At 27.7% G+C, this 21751-nt stretch overlaps 1 protein-coding gene across 5 annotated transcripts in view; it reads left to right on the forward strand.

The window, feature by feature from the left end:
* LOC107445938 (uncharacterized) overlaps window positions 1-21751 on the forward strand; it is a 239283-nt gene that overhangs the window by 145729 nt on the left and 71803 nt on the right. For all 5 annotated transcript variants that reach the window (XM_087154693.1, XM_087154690.1, XM_087154692.1 and 2 more), the window contains 2 exons: window positions 9387-9479; window positions 20171-20201. In XM_087154693.1, the coding sequence (XP_087010819.1) occupies window positions 9387-9479; window positions 20171-20201 (124 nt within the window). The remainder of the gene's footprint in view (window positions 1-9386; window positions 9480-20170; window positions 20202-21751) is intronic.

Here is a 21751-nt window from a genome sequence, read left to right on the forward strand (position 1 = left end):
TCAACAACGTTTGGAAATGAAAGGACGAGTTAACTCGTAGCTAGTCAAGAAAGTGTTAAAAGACATATTTAGTTATGCAAGTATCTGTTTATTTGGTAGAACAAAAAAATGGAAAAAATAAAAAAAAACTATTAAAGATTAACTAAAAATTTTAAGATTTTTTTAATAAAAAATGTGAATTTTTAAATTTTTAAAGTGGTTTTTTGATTTTAAATAAAAAACTTGTTTTTAAAAATATTGGAAAAAATAAGGAATGACTACTTAGTGTTCATATAAATTTAAGAAAAAACTGGAATGACCAGTTTTTAACTAGAATCGTTCATGAAAACAAACGAAGATTTAAAGAAAAAAAAAAAAACTGATGAAATCAGTTTTGTAAAAAAAGTAAATTAAAATTGTTTTCGAAATCAAACGCGTCACTTTTTTTAAAGAAAAAATATTATTTAAACTAACAATGAACTTTATTTTGTTGTTTTAAGCTACGAAATAAATCCTCTGCCAGCAATTTATTTTTACTCTACAAACCTCTTTTTCTTTTTTGTAGTGAGTTTTTTTACACGACACACCAGAAACAAAATGTCTCCTTGAATTAAAACGAACAATTACAACTTTAAAAATTAGTTGTCTTTCAAAAGAAACAATTTCTAGTAAAAACAATGCTTTTAATTAAGAGAAAAAAGGCATCTACACTGCAATTTAATCATTCTACTGCGCAGATAAAAAACAATTTTAGTAAAGAAAAAGAGAAAAAGCTGTTAAGATGCTTTGTTTCAATTTCCCCACCTTCTATTGTACTCCTTTTCCCGATAATATGTTAATTTAATTGACAATTCCGTAAAAACACTTTAGAGATTTGTTATTAAGTAATTCGCCACATGCTCTTAAATGAATTTCCTTCCGCTATGTTGACTTCCCGCATATTCCAGATTAAGAAGCTCTTAGAAATGATGAATAGTAAGATTAATGGAGGAGAAAACATTGCATGACCTATTATAGGCCCGTTCAAATAGACCCTCATAGTAAATGTTTTTCACTGGATCTAATAACAGATGCTTTTCGATAAACAAGGCATCAATTTTGCCTAACAGTGCCTTCCATAAAGTATTTTATTGATTTTGCTCGATGGTTTGAATCTAATAATCCAGTGATCGGTAAAAGATTATTGATTTTTGCTATAGTCGTGTGTCGAATGGTCTTCAAATATTTCAGTTATTTTTAGTCACTTAAACATTCTTTTACGTTGCTTCGAATTTCTTTTTAATATTTTATGGATTTTGTCCGGTATGTGAAATAAATGTTTTAAAAAAATTGCGAGTGATTTGTTTCTTTAAGAATAAAAAGTAATAAGGTAATTGGGTACTTTATTTGCACAAAATGATGAGTTATTTTTTTAAATTTTTTATAACCGTTGTTGAACAGCCGACCCAATTTGGGTTTACGACTACTTATGTTCAACTCCGTAGCCTTGCAATTTTGAACCCAATCCAGAAGACAAGGGAACTCCTGCATCAAGTATTGGGGGAAATTTGCCTTCGTGGAGGACTTTTTGATAGAACTAATCCGCATTTACGTTACATGGAGAGGAAAATCACGAGAACCTCCCACGGTTATCCTGACGAAAAGGGGACTCTAATCCATGATCCGTCTACCACTGAGGATATTTCACGTCAGCACTGTGGTTGGTGCAAGCCGGATGCTGAATTCGTATAGACCAGCCATCGCCGGGATCGAACCCCGGTTCACCTCATTGGAAGGCGAACCGCTCTATCCCCTGAGCCATCGCGGTTCTAAAATGATGAGTAATGTGATAGTTGAAGTGTTTAGTTTCTGAACCTGCTCAATCAATTTATTTTATTTTTTGATCGTCTTTAAACAGCCAACCCAATTTTGGGTTATGCTCTACCTATGTTCAACTCCGTAGCCTTGTAATTTTGAACCCTATCCAAAAGACAAGGGAGCTCGCGTATTGGAAGAAATTCGCCTTCGTGTAGGACTTTTTGATGGAACTAACCCGCATTTGCATTGCAAGGAGAGGAAAACCACAAAATCCTTCCACGGTTATCCTTATGGCAAGGGGATTCGAACCCATGATCCGTCTACCACTGAGGTTATTTTACATCAGCATTGCGGTCGGTGTGTGCCGGGTGCGGAATTCGTATCGATTAGCAAACGCTGCGAAGCGAACCTGGGTCGCATCATTGGAAGGAGCTCTCTATCCCCTGAGCCACCACGCCTCTGAAAGATTTATTTAGCTTTTTTCAGTTTTTGAAGTTCTGTGCTGATCCAAGCAAATCTCGACATCAGAAATTAAGAATCATCCAAACTCAAGAATTACATGTAACTAACGTAGGCTCAATTATTAAATATTAAAGTAAATTAAATGCTAAGTTAACTATTAAAAAAAATCAAAGGTAACTTTTTAAGAGCTTCATTTTACTGCAGGTGATGATATTTTAAGAAGCTTGAACCCTATCTTGCATTAAAGATTACTGAATATAATGCGCAACATTCAATCTAAACAACGTCGTTGTAAAGGTGACCAGCTTTATTTGATTTAAAGCACCTGAAGTAAATCTTATAGCTGCGTAAACGGACTTTTTTTAGATCGAACCTAAAGAAGCTTTCATCAACCGAGATTTTCAAATAAAATTTTTGCTGGCTGTTAAGAAATTTACTGTTCTCAGATATTAAAAATTGTTTTTGGTTGGTAGAGATCAAAAATGTAGTACTCGTACTAAAGGCCGAGATTTAGCAGTGTTTTGCTTTGCTTCCTTGTGTTTTCCTACATTTACCCTTTTACGACACTGTACATCTATTTTTCTAGTTTGAATTCTTTTTTATTGGAAATTATTAGCCTACATTTACCCTTTTACGACACTGTACATCTGTTTTTCTAGTTTGAATTCTTTCTTATTGGAAATTATTACCCTACATTTACCCTTTTACAACACTGTACATCTGTTTTTCTAGTTTGAATTCTTTTTTATTGGAAATTATTAGCCTACATTTACCCTTTTACGACACTGTACATCTATTTTTCTAGTTTGAATTCTTTCTATTGGAAATTATTACCCTACATTTACCCTTTTACAACACTGTACATCTGTTTTTCTAGTTTGATTTCTTTTTTATTGGAAATTATTAGCCTACATTTACCCTTTTACGACACTGTACATCTATTTTTCTAGTTTGAATTCTTTCTATTGGAAATTATTACCCTACATTTAACCTTTTACAACACTGTACATCTGTTTTTCTAGTTTGAATTCTTTTTTATTGGAAATTATTAGCCTACATTTACCCTTTTACGACACTGTACATCTATTTTTCTAGTTTGAATTCTTTCTATTGGAAATTATTACCCTACATTTACCCTTTTACAACACTGTACATCTGTTTTTCTAGTTTGAATTCTTTTTTATTGGAAATTATTAGCCTACATTTACCCTTTTACGACACTGTACATCTATTTTTCTAGTTTGAATTCTTTTTTATTGGAAATTATTACCCTACATTTACCCTTTTACGACACTGTACATCTATTTTTCTAGTTTGAATTCTTTTTTATTGGAAATTATTAGCCTACATTTACCCTTTTACGACACTGGACATCTGTTTTTCTAGTTTGAATTCTTTTTTATTGGAAATTATTACCCTACATTTACCCTTTTACAACACTGTACATCTGTTTTTCTAGTTTGAATTCTTTTTTATTGGAAATTATTAGCCTACATTTACCCTTTTACGACACTGTACATCTATTTTTCTAGTTTGAATTCTTTTTTATTGGAAATTATTACCCTACATTTACCCTTTTACGACACTGTACATCTATTTTTCTAGTTTGAATTCTTTTTTATTGGAAATTATTAGCCTACATTTACCCTTTTACGACACTGGACATCTGTTTTTCTAGTTTGAATTCTTTTTTATTGGAAATTATTACCCTACATTTACCCTTTCACGACACTGTATATCTGTTTTTCTAGTTTGAATTCTTTTTTATTCGAAATTAGTACCCTTTTACGACACTGTATGTCTGTTTTACTAGTTTGAATTCTTTTTTATTGGAAATTATTCATTATTTTTATGTGAAAACTACTCTAGATTTGAAAATGAGACAGAAACTTAAGTTTGTTTTTTATACTGGAATTAACGTAAAAGTATTTTGGTTCATATTTAAATGAACTCGATTTGAAATATTTTTTAAAATTAATTTATTTTTGTTTTGTTATTTTTAAAACTTTTAAAAGTTTTTTAAACTCTGAGATGAAAACGTAGCTTTTCTTCTTTAAAAAATTCTGTAGGTTGTCTTAAAAGTAGCACAAGTTGGGGTGATTTATTTAAAAGAAATTTCTTTTAGCTGAATCAGTTCTTTATTCAGTACCTTTCTTAAAAAAATTTTAAACAATTCTTTTTGATAAATTGCAACATTAGGCAGTATTTTAAATTCCTTAAATATTTTTCCTTGTTTATGTATAAATATGATATATTCGTCTTACTTAAATAAAAGTTTTTCTTCTTCACAAATTTAATTAATTAAAAAGAAATGGAAAATTAATGTAATGGAAATTTAAAATACATTACATATACATGCGTGTGTTAATTTTGATGCTATGAAATAAATTTTTTCCTTTTTATTGCCCAAAAATAAAATATTCGGATGTGAAGAAGAATTCATAGTTTTAAAAACATGGACTCAAAAGTTTTGCATATAAATTTTTGGAAAAAGAAATGTTTTCTCCTTATAAAATGTCTGAAAATTGAATAAGCTGATTTTTAAATCTAAACATCTCAAGTTATCAAATCTAACAATGAATACCAGTTTTATCAATATGGCTGTTATTCAAATTAATATGCTCTTCTTACCATGGCTCATGTTGACTTAAAAATTTCTAAGATAGCTCCCGGTAAGAAAACTACTGAAAAAAGGGATAAAAGCATCTTACAGATTGGTAAGAAAAAATATTAATGGAGATTACTTTATTTATGTTTTTCAATGCTGGTAACAGAAAGTATAATTTTGCATTAACTTTATGTTTAAGTTAGCTGATGGAAGTAATCTCATACTTTTGAAATTTTTTAAACATATTTTTTCACTTAGGAAAAAAACATAAAACAGCACTGAAGAGGGGAGAAATAAGATACGTGCCCTACGTTGCTGGAAATAAAGTAACAAAGCCATAAAATCGATCGGTATCTTGTTTGAGCTTGTGAACGGTGTTATGGCTTAGTTGCATGCCACTTCTTCCTTCTTTCTGCAAACTGCCATCTCCCATTACAGATCTTTTCCAGGCTCGATGCTCTTTAGCATAATACAAGACAACTGTTTTTCTCTTCTTCGGATTAAAGTTTTTTCCCTTTTCTTTTTTTATAACTGTGTATATATTATTCAATATTCTAAGTTTCGTTGAAAACGTAAATGGCGAAGTCAAATGCTATATTTAATAAAGAAATTCTAGAAATTTTAAATGGCCATTTTTGAAATAAATCATTCAAGCAACTTATGAATGTTAGGGAACCTGATTTTATCCTCAAATCTAATTTATAAGTTTGTTTATATGGCTGCACGTGTTGAAAAATGTAGTAAATCGCAGTAATTTTATCAAGTTTTTAAGATATGATTTTTATCTCTCTGACAAGATGCCGATTCGAGGGCACAATTGTCTCCAAATTGAGGCGATTCTTGTCTTAGCTATTGTTTGAGTTAGAGACAGTATTATAATTGGTTGTTTGCTTTTACTTCCTATCTTTCTATACGCTGCCAACTCCTGTAAATGATCTTTATTAAACCCGAATAAAGCTTTTATACTTTTCTTTATATGTGCTACGGTAAAAACCCAAAGTGACTTGAAGTATTCTTTTTTATTCCATTTCGGCTTTTTATCAATCCTTTGCGGTAAAATCTAGGATTCACCTGACTTCGGGCTTTTGGAGTTGTTACGGTAAAATCCGATCCCGTAATAACTGTAAAACCTCGAAGTCTGATAAATCATAAGTTTTACCGGAAAAATCTAGCTTTTACCAAAAGCTTTAATATCATTCCATTTCGACCTTTTATGAAGCTTTTGCGGTAAAACCTAGAACTTACCAGACTTCAGTCTTTTACATTTGTTATGGTGAAAACCCGAAATCTGGTAAATCTTTGCTTTTGCCGGCAAAATCTAGCTTTTACCGAAGTGGCTTGGTAAAAATTCGAAGTATGCTTTAATGTGATTCCATTTCGGCTTTTACCAAGCTTTTGTGGTAAAACCTAGGATTTACAAGACTTCAGGTTTTAAAGTAAAATATATATTTTAGAAGTGATTTGCATTGTGTAGGGTAGATCCGATCAAATTTACCTTGAACGGAAGTTATGCCTTTGTTGCTTGAATTAACTTAGTTTTTTCTTTAGTTAAAATTTCGTTGCATCAATATTACATTTTACGTTTTTTTGGGTTCTCGTTTTGGTTAAATCAGTCTTACAAATCTGCTAAAAATTTTGAATTTTTGAGAATAAGACTTAGTTATTTTAAATTTCCACCTAATATGATTAGAAATTTGTTGCTTTGCTATTACTTAATTAAATTAATTAAATGACAAAATATATTTAAAAATATTTTTTTCTTGGCCTTTTTTTAATCAAGAAATTTGTATTGTAAGAAATAGTATTCATGATTTACCGCGTATCATGATTTATAATACTTTTTAAACCACCGTATGGAGATGTTTAAAAAATGTCTATATTTTCGATATTTTTTGCTTTATCCATTCAGGCAACTCGGATACAAGTTTAATTTTTTGAGAGCGAATATTTGTAGTTGTGCTGTTATTATTGCCAGTTGTTGTTGTAATTAATTTACGTCGCACTAGAGCTGCACAATGGGCTATTGGCGACGGTCTGGGAAACATCCCTGAGGTTGTTATTGCCAGATCACTTGCAGTAGTGCTTGATAATATTGAACTTTTATGTTTCAAGAGGCAAGTTTTTTCCTTGGAATGATTTGCTTACAATACTATTATTTGTAACCATTTCATTATTTGACTCATTTGTTTTTATCCAGGTAATCAAATACGTATCGATAAATCAAAAAGGCATAAAATCATTTTATTTTGTAACTTATTTTCATCCATTTGGTAATTACATTATTCAATATCGATAATCTTTCCTTTTTATAAAATTTTTCTTAAAATAGATTTTTTTATTGGATTGCTAGCACATTAAAACAAACAAATAAACAAATAAAACACGTTGTAACTTAATTTTAGTATTTATTTTTCTTTCTTACAACTAAGCAGTTAAAAATATTTTAATTCCAGTATTAAGTTTTTGACCAATTAAGTGTTTCTTGCGCTTAAATAGATATTAGAAATACAATTGTTATAAATGCAGAAAAATGTTGAGTTAGTAAAGCTGATTTTTCAAAAAGTGTATTCTATCTTCAAAAAGGAAAACATCCAAAAATTCTTAACCATTTATTTTGTTTGTATGTAACTTTTTAATAATAACGAATGTTATTTCCTTGTCTGATCACTGAGAAAACAAGGAAAATGCTAGTTCGTGGTATCGTAACAATAACCAATAAAAAAAAATGGTAAGAAAATAAGTACACTATAACAATGTCATTTGACTTTCAACATGCTTCAATACCTAGAAGTATTATGCAACTTTATTCTCCAATAAAATGGATTTCTAAATAAAGTATAATGATCAATTCTGTTATATGTATAAATGTATTCAATGATTAATCGATTAAATTCTGAAAATTTACAAAATCGTCCAACTTTGTTCAAACAACCGCTTTTTAAACATGTCGCCAATTCTTTTGATGAAGGATTTTGTCAAGGTTTTGGCTTAGCCAGAGTACAATTTATCATGAAACCTAGACCCAAGTGGGAGCCTTCTCTGTGTAGTACTTAAAACACTCATCTAACGATTCATCATATTTTACTTATATATTCAATTTTTAGCAAACATATTGTTACCCTTTTTGATAATTCTATTCTATCTTTGGAAGATTTTTTTAGATGAAGCAAAAGGGGAAAAAATATGGACTTAACCAGAAAATATACCAAAATAAAAGTTTTGAAATCCTTTGTGTAGAAATGCTGGCAAACGTATATTTGGTGCACGGCATATTGCCATGCATTGGAGAAATCAACGTAAGCAACAAAAAAAAAAAAAAAAAAAGAAAGAGATTTGTATCTATGTGGCCTTTTTGTATGATAAACTACATATTGCAAAAACAAATAATTAATTAATTAATATAAAATATATAGTTAAATTTTTTTATTACATTTCTGAACTTTTATTTTATCGTTGCTAATACTATAGCAGAGGAGAGAAAATAGTTAAGCCACTTATCTCGAAATCTAACATGAAGAACTTACGTTGTTCTTCTATTGCACTGCAGCGTACATTAACAAGAAAAGTTTTTACAATTCTGTGTAAAAATATTAAATATTAAAATTTCAAAAGTTAAATATAAATTTTTTTAGCAGAAACTTGCAACCCTAATTATAAACCATGATATCGATCTTAAAGTGACAGGTTTTAGAATCGCTTTAAACATTTTATTCGTTAAAATTATCGGAATTTGTCTTTTCATGAATAAAGTAAACTAATTATGACAATACACGATTGATGGAAGCTCTCTACATTTTTTAGTAAAAATTTTAGTTTCATATTTTCAAAAGTTTCATTTTTCACCCTTCAAATTTTGTAAAAAAAATTTTTTGTATTATTTTGTGAAATGCGATATTAATCTGTGATTATTTGGAATAAACTTGTCTTCTCAAATTTGTTTAATAAATAAAATGCATAAATTTCACAGAAAATTTTTATTGCCTTGATTGTTTATCGTCAACCTGTTTACAATACTCGTATGACTGCACACTGCAGTTTGCATTACATTAAACGCCTGTCGATACTTTTCGTGTATTTAAGCCATATTTTACTCTACTTCGTGAGATAAATTTTCAAGTAATTCATCTTTTCTTGAAAAAGTTTTTGAACTGCTATTCTAATAGTTTGTAATTTAAAGATTTAAATATAAGGTGCAAGGTAAACAATTTTTTTTAAAATAAAAATAATATACGTCATTAAAATATGCAGCTTTTCTCTGAACTATGAAATTTACTTTAAAATTTTTTTTTCTTCTAATGCTAACTTCATGTTAAATCTAAATGGATATATACCACATATGTTTTGCTAATCAATATATTCCTAGATACTGGTTCTTTTTAGTATTTAGAATTGGGCTCTTATACGAAGCAGAAACTGCTATAAATATATCCGTGTCATCAACTTTTTATTACAATAAAAATAAAATTCGTTTAAAATCTATATTTAATTGAAATAGCTTAATATCTTGGTGTCGTATTAATTTATTTTTCTTATTTTGCAGGAAATGACAAAACCCGTTCCTGCCCCTTTAACTGCAATCCAGACTCCAAGAACTGAGGAGACTGGATTTGCATTTCCACCCGAGCCGAAAGAGGTAAGTCAAACTTATATTAATTGTAAATATTGGCTATAATCGATGACTTTGAGATTCGATTAATAGCTGTATTAATTCCCAAGATACGCCAATAAGTAGTTACCGTTAAAAAAAAACGATAAAGCAGTTCTAAAAAGTTATTAATGTATTTATTTCAGAATTAGAGCTGGGATACATATTGTTAAATATAACGTATCGAAATTTTTTAAAAATAATTCTGATGATATTATCGTAACCACCATTTTTTACATTAACATCACGATCATTATCATCAACGATAAATATCGTGATCATTATGTATAACTATTAATATCAAATGCAGTAGTGTCGCGAATTTTATTGATGACTATAGTTATCGAATACTAGATCTGAAAATACGCTCTCGCCACGTGGCTAGTGTACAAAAAAAGGTGGCGACTTTTAAATGAACAACCGGTCACTCTTTTAGATCGTGTCTTTATTTATTGAAAATCATTTAATGATAAAAGTACCTCCACACAGAAGGACTAGGGAAAACAGAATTTTCATTAAAATGTCCTACGTCTCCATTCAAAATTTTGTTCCTTCAGAATCCATCAATTTGTGATGGAAAGATTCACGTAGAAGAAGAGTTCTTTAACAATTCACATATTTCAAAGTTGTTAAAATGTCCAATGTCTAAATTCAAAATTTTGTTCCTTCAGAATCCATCAATTTGTGATGGAAAGATTCACGTAGAAGAAGAGTTCTTTAACAATTCACATATTTCAATGTTGTTAATATGTCTAATGTCTCCATTCAAAATTTTAATTCTTCAGAATCCATCAATTTGTGATGGAAAGATTCACGTAGAAGAAGAGTTCTTTAACAATTCACACATTTCAAAGTTGTTAATATGTCTAATGTCTCCATTCAAAATTTTAATTCTTCAGAATCCATCTATTTGTGATGGAAAGATTCACGTGGAAGAAGAGTTCTTTAACAATTCACATATTTAAAAGTTAATGTATACATTAAATGTATTTTGCCTCGCAAAATATTTTTTAAATAAAAATCTTTAAAGCCAGTATGTTTAACTAAATTTCGTCATATATTTATATTATTTTTATTGTTGAATTAACTTTTTATAGCCGTAGTTTATTTCTAATATTAAATTTGCATTTAAAAATATCAATTTAATCCAGCAAAAAATAAATGTTTATTAAATGAAAAGTGGCTATTAAATGAAAAGGACCTATCGATATCGGTCACCGACTCATTAGGTTTGAGGAAAAATAAGCTACTAATTTATTGGAGTCTACTGGACACTGGCTATTAAGAGGGAATTTAACCTTTTGCTCACTTAGCATATGAAGTTATTCTGATCCAATTATCTCCCAGCCGTCAGTAAAAGGTTAAATTATTAGATCTATCGAATGCGGCATTCAGGGTTTCATAGTAGTTCTTATATTTCGTATAAAAAATATTTCGTCCATAATTGCCCCAATTTCGATCAAACATCTTTCTTTTTTTATCTATAATGCTTATAAAAATTGCAGAAATTTGATACACTCAGGGACCGTTCACTAATTGTGAGTATATACAAACATAGTTCTGGGATATAATTTTACCTGCAGGATTCATTATTGTTTCTAACTTTCAAAGCAGTCATTTTATAAAAACGATACTTATTTAAGAAATCAACATTATCAAATTTTTAGGTGATTAATTCAGGGGTCGTACAGTAACAAATATTGTAGAGTGAAGTTTTGTAGATTCACTATAATTTATTTTTTCCTTTCATCCGATGTTAAAAAGGATTTATTCCAATAAACAATATAGTAATCTTATATAATTTTAAATGGTTAATAGAGGAACTTTCCACTAGATTACTTTAATAACAAGATTGTAAAGCATCGGCATATTTTGTGTTACGTTTTGAGATTATGGAAACCTTAGTTTAAAATTATTTGATTAAAGAAGTTTTGAACAATTTTTAATTTAATATTGATATGAGAGAATATTTTCTAAATTGATACTATTTATTTTTTAATGCAAAATTGCTATAAAATCTTACATGGATTGATTTGAGATTTATAATTATGTGTTATTCGGTATTGGTAACATTATACTGGAAACTTTATATTCTAAACAAACTAATTCTGAATTTAAAAATGATAATTTTTATTATTATTTTTCTGGGGTAAAATTTGCTTGTATTGCACTCAAATAGAGCAAATTACACTTTTTAGTTCACCGTTCGCCTTTTTTAAAAGTATCATATATGTATACTTTTCTGAAAAGTGTCCTGATTTCCTTGAAAAATGTTCTGATTTTTTCTTGAGCCTTCTACGAAGCCTTGATATAATCTTGTGTTTTGATATATTTAATTTTGATGAGGAAAATATGTACCAATATAACAAAAAAATATCGTGATATATATTGAAATATTGATATATCGCCATATTGAAATCTAAATTTCGCCCAACACTATTCAATAGGCTTTTGCTGTTTTTCAAATTCTTTCAGATTGCAGATCACTTGCAAGCTAACTTATGCTTTAACTTAATGAATTAATTTTAGTAAATAAACTACATCCGGCACGGTCCGTTTCATCTATTAGCCTGTTCTTTAAAGGAACATTTGACTGAATTAACTGCAAATATTTTTCTTTTTAATTTTCATAATTCTACGACTGAATTGGCTTTTTGAATTTGAAAATACTCAGGTTTTTCTAAATAAAATATAAATTTAGCAGCCAATCAAATGCGATACCAAATGCCTTTTTTTTATGTATTCAACAATTATGAACATCAATATAAATTAACTTAAAAAGTTTCGTTATTTTTTAAAAAATAATAAATAAATATTATTTATTTGAATTGTGTAAAACTTATGCATTTGAAAAATGATAGCTAGACAGAACTATAAAATTTTCAATGAATGCCGTAAATTCTGTTTTAAATTCAAAGAGCACTCAAATAAACAGCTGTTTATATTTTAGACCACATTTACAGAGATAGAAGGGCGATTTCGTAGCTAGTCACGTGAGTGTGTCATTTTACTTTGGGGTCAATTGGCGATGGAAGTTGTGAAATTTAGCATTATTTCCCTTAGTCTATGATTGTAACGCGTAAAATAAAAAACTCCTTAACCTAATCATAAATGTATCAGATACAAAACACTTAAACTGCAGTTATTTCTTTTTCAAATTCAGTTTAAATTTACAGGACGTTTGATATTTATTTACTATGCAATACTTTGCTTTGTTATTTTAATAGGGGGTTACATAAAAACATGTTTATCTATAGAGGGAAGTCGGGTAAGACCGGGTTACTACGATTCGAAGGCCTGCTGGAACTAAATTGTTCAACCTAGAAACTTTCAGATTTAATCAAGATATATATTGTTTACATCACTCCTGAAATCTCATAGATGTACTACTTTTTTTATGATTTCATCCCAATTCATAGATGTACTACTTTTTTTATGATTTCATCCCAACTCATAGATGTACTACTTTTTTTATGATTTTTCATCCCAATTCATAGATGTACTACTTTTTTTATGATTTTTCATCCCAACTCATAGATGTACTACTTTCTGAAGAAAAAAAAGTAAATTCACCGAGACCGGGGGGTACACATGTTAATTCTGTGTGAAATTTCGAAATACTAGAATTTCAGTGAAAAATTAAAGACATTTTTAGTTTATGTGACCATTTCGGAATATTATGCGTATAATTTTACATGTGATGTAGTCAAGGCCGCACTCAAGGAGGGGGGAGTGAGGGACAATTGACCTGAACTCTGAAATGCTGAGGGCCCGATTAAAATTCAATCAACAAATTATAGTGGTTATTCGGGGTGCGTAGCGTTTTTAAAAAGTACTTAAAGGTGCTTATTTTCGATTTTCGTTTTTTAAATGCCCTTAAAGGTGCTTGGTTGTAGTTATCTTCTTACGCTGCACTGCATCTTTGATGCACTTTAAAGTTCAGAAACTTATCTTTTAATTTGTAAGATGCTAAATATTGTGATAGAAACTTTAGACTTAACCTACTATTTCAATTTAAGGAACATTTAATGAAGCACATTTGTGTAAAATAAAAAAAATAATTTTCAGAAGTAATTGAGACCGCTTTACTGTCCGTTCACATAATTCAAATTCGTGAAAATGGCCTCGTCATGAAATTCAAATTTATGAAAACAATCCCCTTTCAAGATTATGTTCGCAAAAATTAACCGAAGCTACCTTTTATAAAAGTATGTTTATTTTTTAGAATTTTATTAAATTACTGTACTTGTTTTTAAATACTTTTGAAGCAGCAAAAGTATTTAAAAACAACTCTAAACATAAATATTCTAGACGTTAATTATGCATGAAGTATGGTGAGTGTTTAAATGGAATGTTTTACGTTTGACATAATTAAGAAATTTTCAAAAAATATTTAAATTTTTCTCAAAAATGAGCCCCGTAAAAAGTCTGGATAAGCCCATATCTCCCTTTTTGATCGTTTTAAATGCAAAATTAAAAAAAAAATCGCTCATTATATCAAAACATTATGTAATTTTAATGTGCTGTTAACCTCATTATTAAGTGTAACAATGCCAACTAGATGAGCCTTTGTTTTAATTCAAGGCAAAGTAAAATTAAAGCAATCAGGAATGCAATTTCAACAAGAGTTCGTAGTTCTTGTAACTGTGGTTGGCGCTTTTCCCACTTTTTTCTTTTTATTTTCTGTTTTCTTTTTTTTTTCTCTCTGATCTAACGATTCTCTGGAATAGAAAACAAACTTAAATTCTTTTAAATCCCAGCTGTGAAAATGAACCGAAAAGTACTATTTTTGCTATGCTTTGGTTATCAGCTTTGAAGAAGTACACTTATAGATTTATGCACGCGTAACTACAAAAAGGTAATAACTTAATGATTATCTTAAATGAAGGCTTTCATTCTCCAGATTCTTGGAAGTCCCCCAAATACTAACTAAAATCACGCATTTATTTTCTAATAATATCCTTATTAGAATTAAAAAAATTAAGAATTGAATTTCGAGAAGAAGAAAAAATAATGGCAAGGTGTTTTTTGGTTGTAACTATTGCGTATGTTATAAAAAAAACTTGAAGTATTACTCTTGTAAAAATTAATATCTCACTTGTATGTAAGCAGTGTTTTGAGGGCTTTAGTTAATAATCTAGCTTACTATCTGTTTATGCACCGAATTTATGCTTAGCTAGCATAGGTCTAAATCAATTGCTATGCACAGTGGGCAAAATAAAAAATACGAAACACCTTAATAACTTTTGATCTAGTGATCAGAGTTTCATGTACTAGGAGTACTCAAAGTTTTTCAGAGGACCATCCTTAAATCTGTTTATTAATTTGTGCAGACGATATTTAAAGTTACGAAATCAGATGTGAAAACATACTTTTTTGTATAGTAAATAAACCTTCCCCCTCTTCGGCGGATTTGGATTTCACTCACAAAATATGGCATATTTTTTTCTAACTTGGTTCTACATTTTCACACATTCTGACGAGGAAGATCGTGATCTGAAAGCTTGAAACATGTCAATTATTCCATTTAATTTTATTCTATGAAACAAAAGCTTTCAGTTTATTTTTAGTATATTTGTGAAAAATATTTTTTTGCTCTAGTTTTAATTATTTGTTTTAGACGTATGTCAGTTTTTTCAACCTTAAAAAAGAATTCTTTTTTTCATAATTTCTTTCGGTTTAAATAAGTTTTAGCAATAATTTTATATATATAATATTTTATATACATCGCACTAAGATTTTTTTTCTCAGGAAAATGTGACTGATTTACATTAAAAAATCATTTTTTGTCAAACCTTGTTTAAAATAAACTTCAACAACTTTGTCAAAACACGTTTCTGCGTCTTTTTTAATTAGACATAACATGGCATATATTAATCTCGAACGTTTAACATTTTGACAAATCAGTGGAACCCTGTATAATTATCAAACTACCTGACGAAATGTTTGAGGAACATTTGTGCAATAAAATTTATAATTGATTTATTCAAACACAATTGTATTTTTTAAACAAGTAGAAAAGATAAAGTTTAAACTATAATTTTTTTTTAGGTAATTTAGGAATTATGTTTGAAATACATTAAATGGAATTTGAATCTGGCTGCTTCGATGTTTCTCTATTACGTTTTACCCTACTTCTATTGCTTTAAAAATATTGATAACTGAAAAAAGGATTATTTGTTCTCAGAAAATTCTTTTATTTCGTTCTTGGAAAAAATTCGGTCGTGGGCACTTGCTAGTTAATACACTTGCTTGGCAAACGATTTATACTGAAATCCATAGCCTGCCAGGATTTTCTAAGATTATGGAAAATTGAAGAAAGAAAAAGGAAGTGTTTTATTTGGAATTAAATGTCTGATCCATAAATAAAAGTTAAGAAATATGAAGCATTGCTTAGTTAATCCATTATTTTTTTTTCTTTTTTAACTTTCTTTATTTTTATTTCCACCCATTTATATCTTATATATTCCTGACAACCTTGACTTCAGTCTAAGTTTAGATAATAGCCAGAATTTAATATTAATTCCTATGATATAATAATGGTAGCGGATATTATAGGAATGAAAAAAAAATAATGTTCTTCCCTGGACATTTTTAAAGTATTTCCTAAGTTTCAAGCTACATAAGTTTAAGTTGATGCTAATAGGCTAGTTTTGGGTCGTGTTATAGATTCAGGAATTTTTTCGGTTCCTGAATTGTTTCAAGAATACACAGCTGAAATTCACAAATAAATCGACAGTGGTTAGATAAAATTTAGTTCAAAAACTCAAGAAAATATCAAAGCTGTCAAAATTTTATCTTTTGTAATTGGCGAAATAATTATCAAGCAATTATAAAAATTAAATAATTATTAAGCAATCATATTTTCAAAACTAAATTTACTTTCTAATTTATTTAGTAATTATTTTTAGAAAGTGTAACTACTTATTTTGCTTTTTAGTTTAGCACTTTATTTCTTTAGGAACATATATGTCCCTATATGAAATATATCAATATGAAATTTATAAATTTACCATCCAATCTGACTAACATTAGTAAAATTTGAATCAAAATTATTTTTACATCAAGTTTCTGCTTTTTCTTAATTTATTGTTTAATTGTAAATACATATACTAAATTAACTTTCTGGTGCGATTAGAAATAAAAGAAACCTGTAACAGCTGTTTATGTAAAGGTGTTTTATTTGAAGTGGCGCCATCTAGAAATTTAAAGAGAAAATATAACACGATCAAGGATTATATCAAAATTCGTGTTCTTGTTTTTGCACTTTGATTTTTATTTCTGGAGTTTATTTTATCCATTTTGTGCCAATGCTAATTATTTTATGACATTTAATATTTTTTTACGCAAAATATGTTTGCATGAAGAAACATTTTGCATGATGATGTCTTTTCAATTGCAAAATATTTCAAAATTCCAAGTACTTCAACATAAAATAATATTTCTAAATTTTAAATTATAATAAAATGAAACAAAATTTTTGTTTTTTAAATTTTTCTTTTTTTAGATTGAGAATTTACTCAAAATATTATTTTCTTAAATTTTTGGCAATTTATCTCCACTTCATTTTTACTTACTTAACCAGAGTATAGCAATAAAACAGAGTATCACAAAGCAGAATATTTCGTCGACGATAAAATATCCTGCATTAGATCTTCAGCTATTTTCGTTAATTTTAAAACATTGACATTATTATGTATAGATTATTTTCAATAAATTCAGATCATTAACGTTAACTATTCTGCTTTGATGTTCAATTGATCTGAAGATTTATACTTTTCAAATGAGTTATTTTTAAATGTCGAGATTTTTAAAATATAAAATATTTTAGACAAATTGTGCAAATGTTATTGTGTGATTTTCTAAATGTCTTTATTTTATTATATTTATTTTTTATTAATTTTAAGGGGATGAAATTGGTTAAAAATTAATTTGGTTGCTCTGTTACAAATTTAAATATTTTGATTAAAAAGTCACCAGAGTTTTAATATTAAATTTAGCAAAAGTTCATTTTCAGAAATTATTTAATTTAGACTTTAGCCAAGGAAATTAGGAAAAATATTTAACATGAATTTTTAACCAACATGGAAATAAAAGGCTCTAAAACCATACTTGCCAACGTATTTTGCTTCTTTCTTCCGTTACTGGTTTAGTTTTTATTTATTTATTGATTTATTATTATTGAATATTTAAAGTGGTAGTAAAATATGCTTTATCGTTTTACTTTTTAGTTCAATAAATTTTATTTACAATAGTTGTGAACGCCATTATATGTGAACAATTTAATCAAATAAGACCTGATAAACGTGAAATGAAGATTTTTATGTGCTTCCAAAAATTAAACAAGCTCAGCTTAACCTTAACTTAACTAACCTTAACTACTCCGCTACTCTTTTAAACATTGTATGATACTTTTAGGTTCTTCTTCCAATTAATTAAACAATTCATTGATTTGACTTATCAATTTAAAAAAATTTAAAATGAATTAAATTACCACTACAATTAAGCATTAAGCAAGTTAATTATAAGCATTAAAGAACATAGTTTCAATTTCATCCTAATTTGCAAGTTAAACATTTTTGATACTGTTGTAATCTTGTAGTTTTCTTAACAACTCGCAGCAAGCATGCCTAATTTTACTCGTCTCTGTAATAATTTTTCAAACATTTATAATTTTCTCTGTGAGGTTAATTGTCGTTAAAACTAAACAATAAAAAAATACATTTATTTAGAAGTTATTTTTACTAAATAAATAAAATGATTATAAAATAGACTGAAATATTTTGAGTTTTTTAAGAATAAAATTTTTACTTCTCCTTAAATTTAGTTTTATTGGAGGAAAAAAAAATATTTAAAAATTTTTAACGGGGATCTCGAGTGTTTAGGGGATGAAATCTCGAAAATTCGAAGTTATTGCAATAATATAATATTTTATGTGGAGCAGCAAACAACTTTAAAAGATATAAATTTAAAATTGGATTATTAATTTTTATTCTTTTCGGAGTTTAAAAATTTAGGAATATACCAGAAAACAATTTTATTTTTAGATTCAAAATTTAGGAATATACCAGAAAACAATTTTATTTTTAGATTCAAAATTTAGGAATATACCAGAAAACAATTTTATGTTTAGATTCAAAATTTAGGAATATACCAGAAAACAATTTTATCTTTAGATTCAAAATTTAGGAATATACCAGAAAACAATTTTATTTTTAAATTCAAAATTTAGGAATATACCAGAAAACAATTTTATGTTTAGATTCAAAATTTAGGAATATACCAGAAAACAATTTTATCTTTAGATTCAAAATTTAGGAATATACCAGAAAACAAGTTTATCTTTAGATTCAAAATTTAGGAATATACCAGAAAACAATTTTATCTTTAGATTCAAAATTTAGGAATATGCCAGAAAACAATTTTATTTTTAGATGAGGAGCTCCATGTAAATATCTGACTGAAAAAAAATAATAATTGATCTGAAATCAACAAACATTTTTATTGCAATATAATTTCTTGTCATTTTAAATTCTGACTTTGTATAAAAAGGAAAAAATAAAAGCATATGTTATTAACATTTTCATTGTTACTTCGAGTTTTTAATGCATCTAGAATCAAAGAGAGCAAATTAATTTTTAAAAATTATATCCTTTTTTGATTCATTAATAATTTTAAATTATTTTTAAGACGTGTTCAAAGTTATTAATTAAAAAAATATATTAATTACTAATTGAAAAAATCTTTGTATGAAAATTTATATCTCAATACTTCTTTGAATTCTAAACATAAAAAACATTAAGGTGGAGATTATCAATTTCATTTAAACTAGTATATGTAGGCTCATTGAAAAATCCGGCACTCTGCAAATGCTGAGCAGGACACTTTTTAAGCTTACTACGGTAACCCCACATGCCAATAGGCTAGTTAGAAAATTTATCATTCATAGCGCAATTAGTCTAATTTATTCCGGATAATTTGCAATAAGCCCAGGTTAGAGTTGAAGCTGATTGTAAATTGCCTTATAAAGGTTATAAGTGATAAGCCTAAACAAAATCAGTGTGACCTGAATAATTTTTCGTATATTTAGCCTAAATTGGCGCATAATCTAATTAGACTAACAGACTATTTTTAAAAAGGCTAAAATTATCTTGTAGATTAAAAAGTATTGAAAATTTTTTTTCCCAATAACCTGCCACATAGCAATAAGCCGAGTCATGTAAATGACAAATTTTAGTATATTTATAAAAAATAAAGTTGATTAAAACTATGTTTAATTTGTTCCCTTTCAACCCCTTAGATTGTGATTCCGAATGAGTTATTTGAATAATTCATTCATGATGAATTATTTGAATAATTCATTCATGAGGTATTTAATAAGTTTGCGCATCATCAATAATTATTGTTTATGTAAAATGTATTCAAAAAGAAAAAAAAAATAACATAAAGAAATCAAATTCATACTTAGTTCGTGATTACAGACAGTTTCGAGAAATAATGTTGATCAACTAAGTTATATACCTTAAGTTATTTGTCAAAAATTTAATTATGCGCCTGTCGTAAATGTTTGTAATTGTTTCTTTATGCATTCTTATTCTTCTTACTTTATTTATTCATTTTTTTTTAAACATTTATGTATTTTAAAGTCTAAAATGCCTAAAATTATATATTTATTTCAGGAACTAATCGTTGTGAAAACTGATGAAAAAGGTAAGTGGCACTCTTTGCAGCTTTTATTTCTCAAATAATATCAGGAATAAAATGTTTTTATTATGACGTTTTTTTATCTTATGAATTTATTTTACTTCTGTAAAGAACTGTTTCTTTTATACTTTCGTTTAAACAAAAATCCAAGTTCTTAGAAAAGTCTTCTACTGCGTCTGGAAATAATGAAAAATGTTGTTTACGCAATGTTTGAACACACACATAGGGAAAAAAAAGAAAGAAAAAAACAAAAAAGAAACAGAATGACTAATATTGTATTTTTGCTTGCAACTTCCCACCACTCCCTGAACTTGTTCGTTTTTTTATTATTGTTATTTATTTTTACTTTTTCACTTATTTTCTTCAGTACCAATGAAAGAGGTTTTCTCAATTTTTTTCCTTGCTTTAGCTAGTTTAACTTTGAAAAACAATATTATCCTATTCTTTCTTTCTATAAACTTTCTAATCCCTCAGCTCAAATTGGCTATTTCTTTCGAAAACTGAAAGAAAAATTGGCTTTTGGAGTAAAGAAAAAAAATATTCAGCAAAAAGTATAAACGAATTACTTACAATTTTTTTTTTTCTTTTCATGATAATATATTTATTATTTAGCACTTTTATCCATTATCCTTTTATTTATTTAAAATTTTATCTTGCAAGATTTTAGGACTTAATGTAAAAAGTAATTTGATAAAATGCGATTTTGTTTATTTCCCGTGAATTTTCAATTCTATGCAGAAATTTTTTTAATGAATTTTTAAAACATGTTTATTTTAATAGTTTATTACTTTCTTTTCGCCATTATTTCTTTTTCACAGTTTTATACTTTTTTTAATGTAAACAATCTTTTGCAAAATAAAATTTATTCAAAAATAAAGTAATTGAATAGCTATACCTATATTAATTACCCTATTATATTGCTAAATTATGTAACTATACCTATGATTACTAAATTACCCCAATAGCAAAAATCCTCCAAAACGGCAGCTGGCGCTGCAGATTATTTTATTTTAATTTTAAAAAATCTAACGAACAAATAAAGAATAATTGTTGAGAATCCTTTTTAAAACATCTCTACTTGATTCAAATAAAAATTAAAAAGCTGAATTTAGAGAACATCGCTAAGAGCAAAAAAAAAAAAAAAAAAAGTTTTTTTTTCTTTCTGTTACTTGATTATAGACTCAAAACTGTAAAAGGATTTATTCCATTTTTTTTAATAACATTGTACAAAAGTCAACTTAAATAAGAACATAATGAAGCTTTCATGTATAAGGACCTTATATTTGCAAATTTAGCTACTCGTATTTTAGATTAAGCTGAAATTTTACAATAATCTTTGACAGCGTTGAATAGCACATGGATTTATAAATGTAGTGCTGCAAATTCGTTCCTTAATTTCTGCTACCGGGTAAATTACTATACCTATAAGTTAATAAATTGCTATACCTATAATTTATTATATGATTATACAATTTGCAATAAAGAAATAATTTTTTATTATTATTATTAAACAAAAGCGCTGAGTATATTTCTAATCGTAGGTGTATTTTTTATTT

The sequence above is a fragment of the Parasteatoda tepidariorum genome, chromosome 11 (genome assembly GCF_982258835.1).
Source record: "Parasteatoda tepidariorum strain Cologne lab strain chromosome 11, Ptep-v5.0, whole genome shotgun sequence".
In the NCBI taxonomy this organism is placed as follows: Eukaryota; Metazoa; Arthropoda; class Arachnida; order Araneae; family Theridiidae; genus Parasteatoda; species Parasteatoda tepidariorum.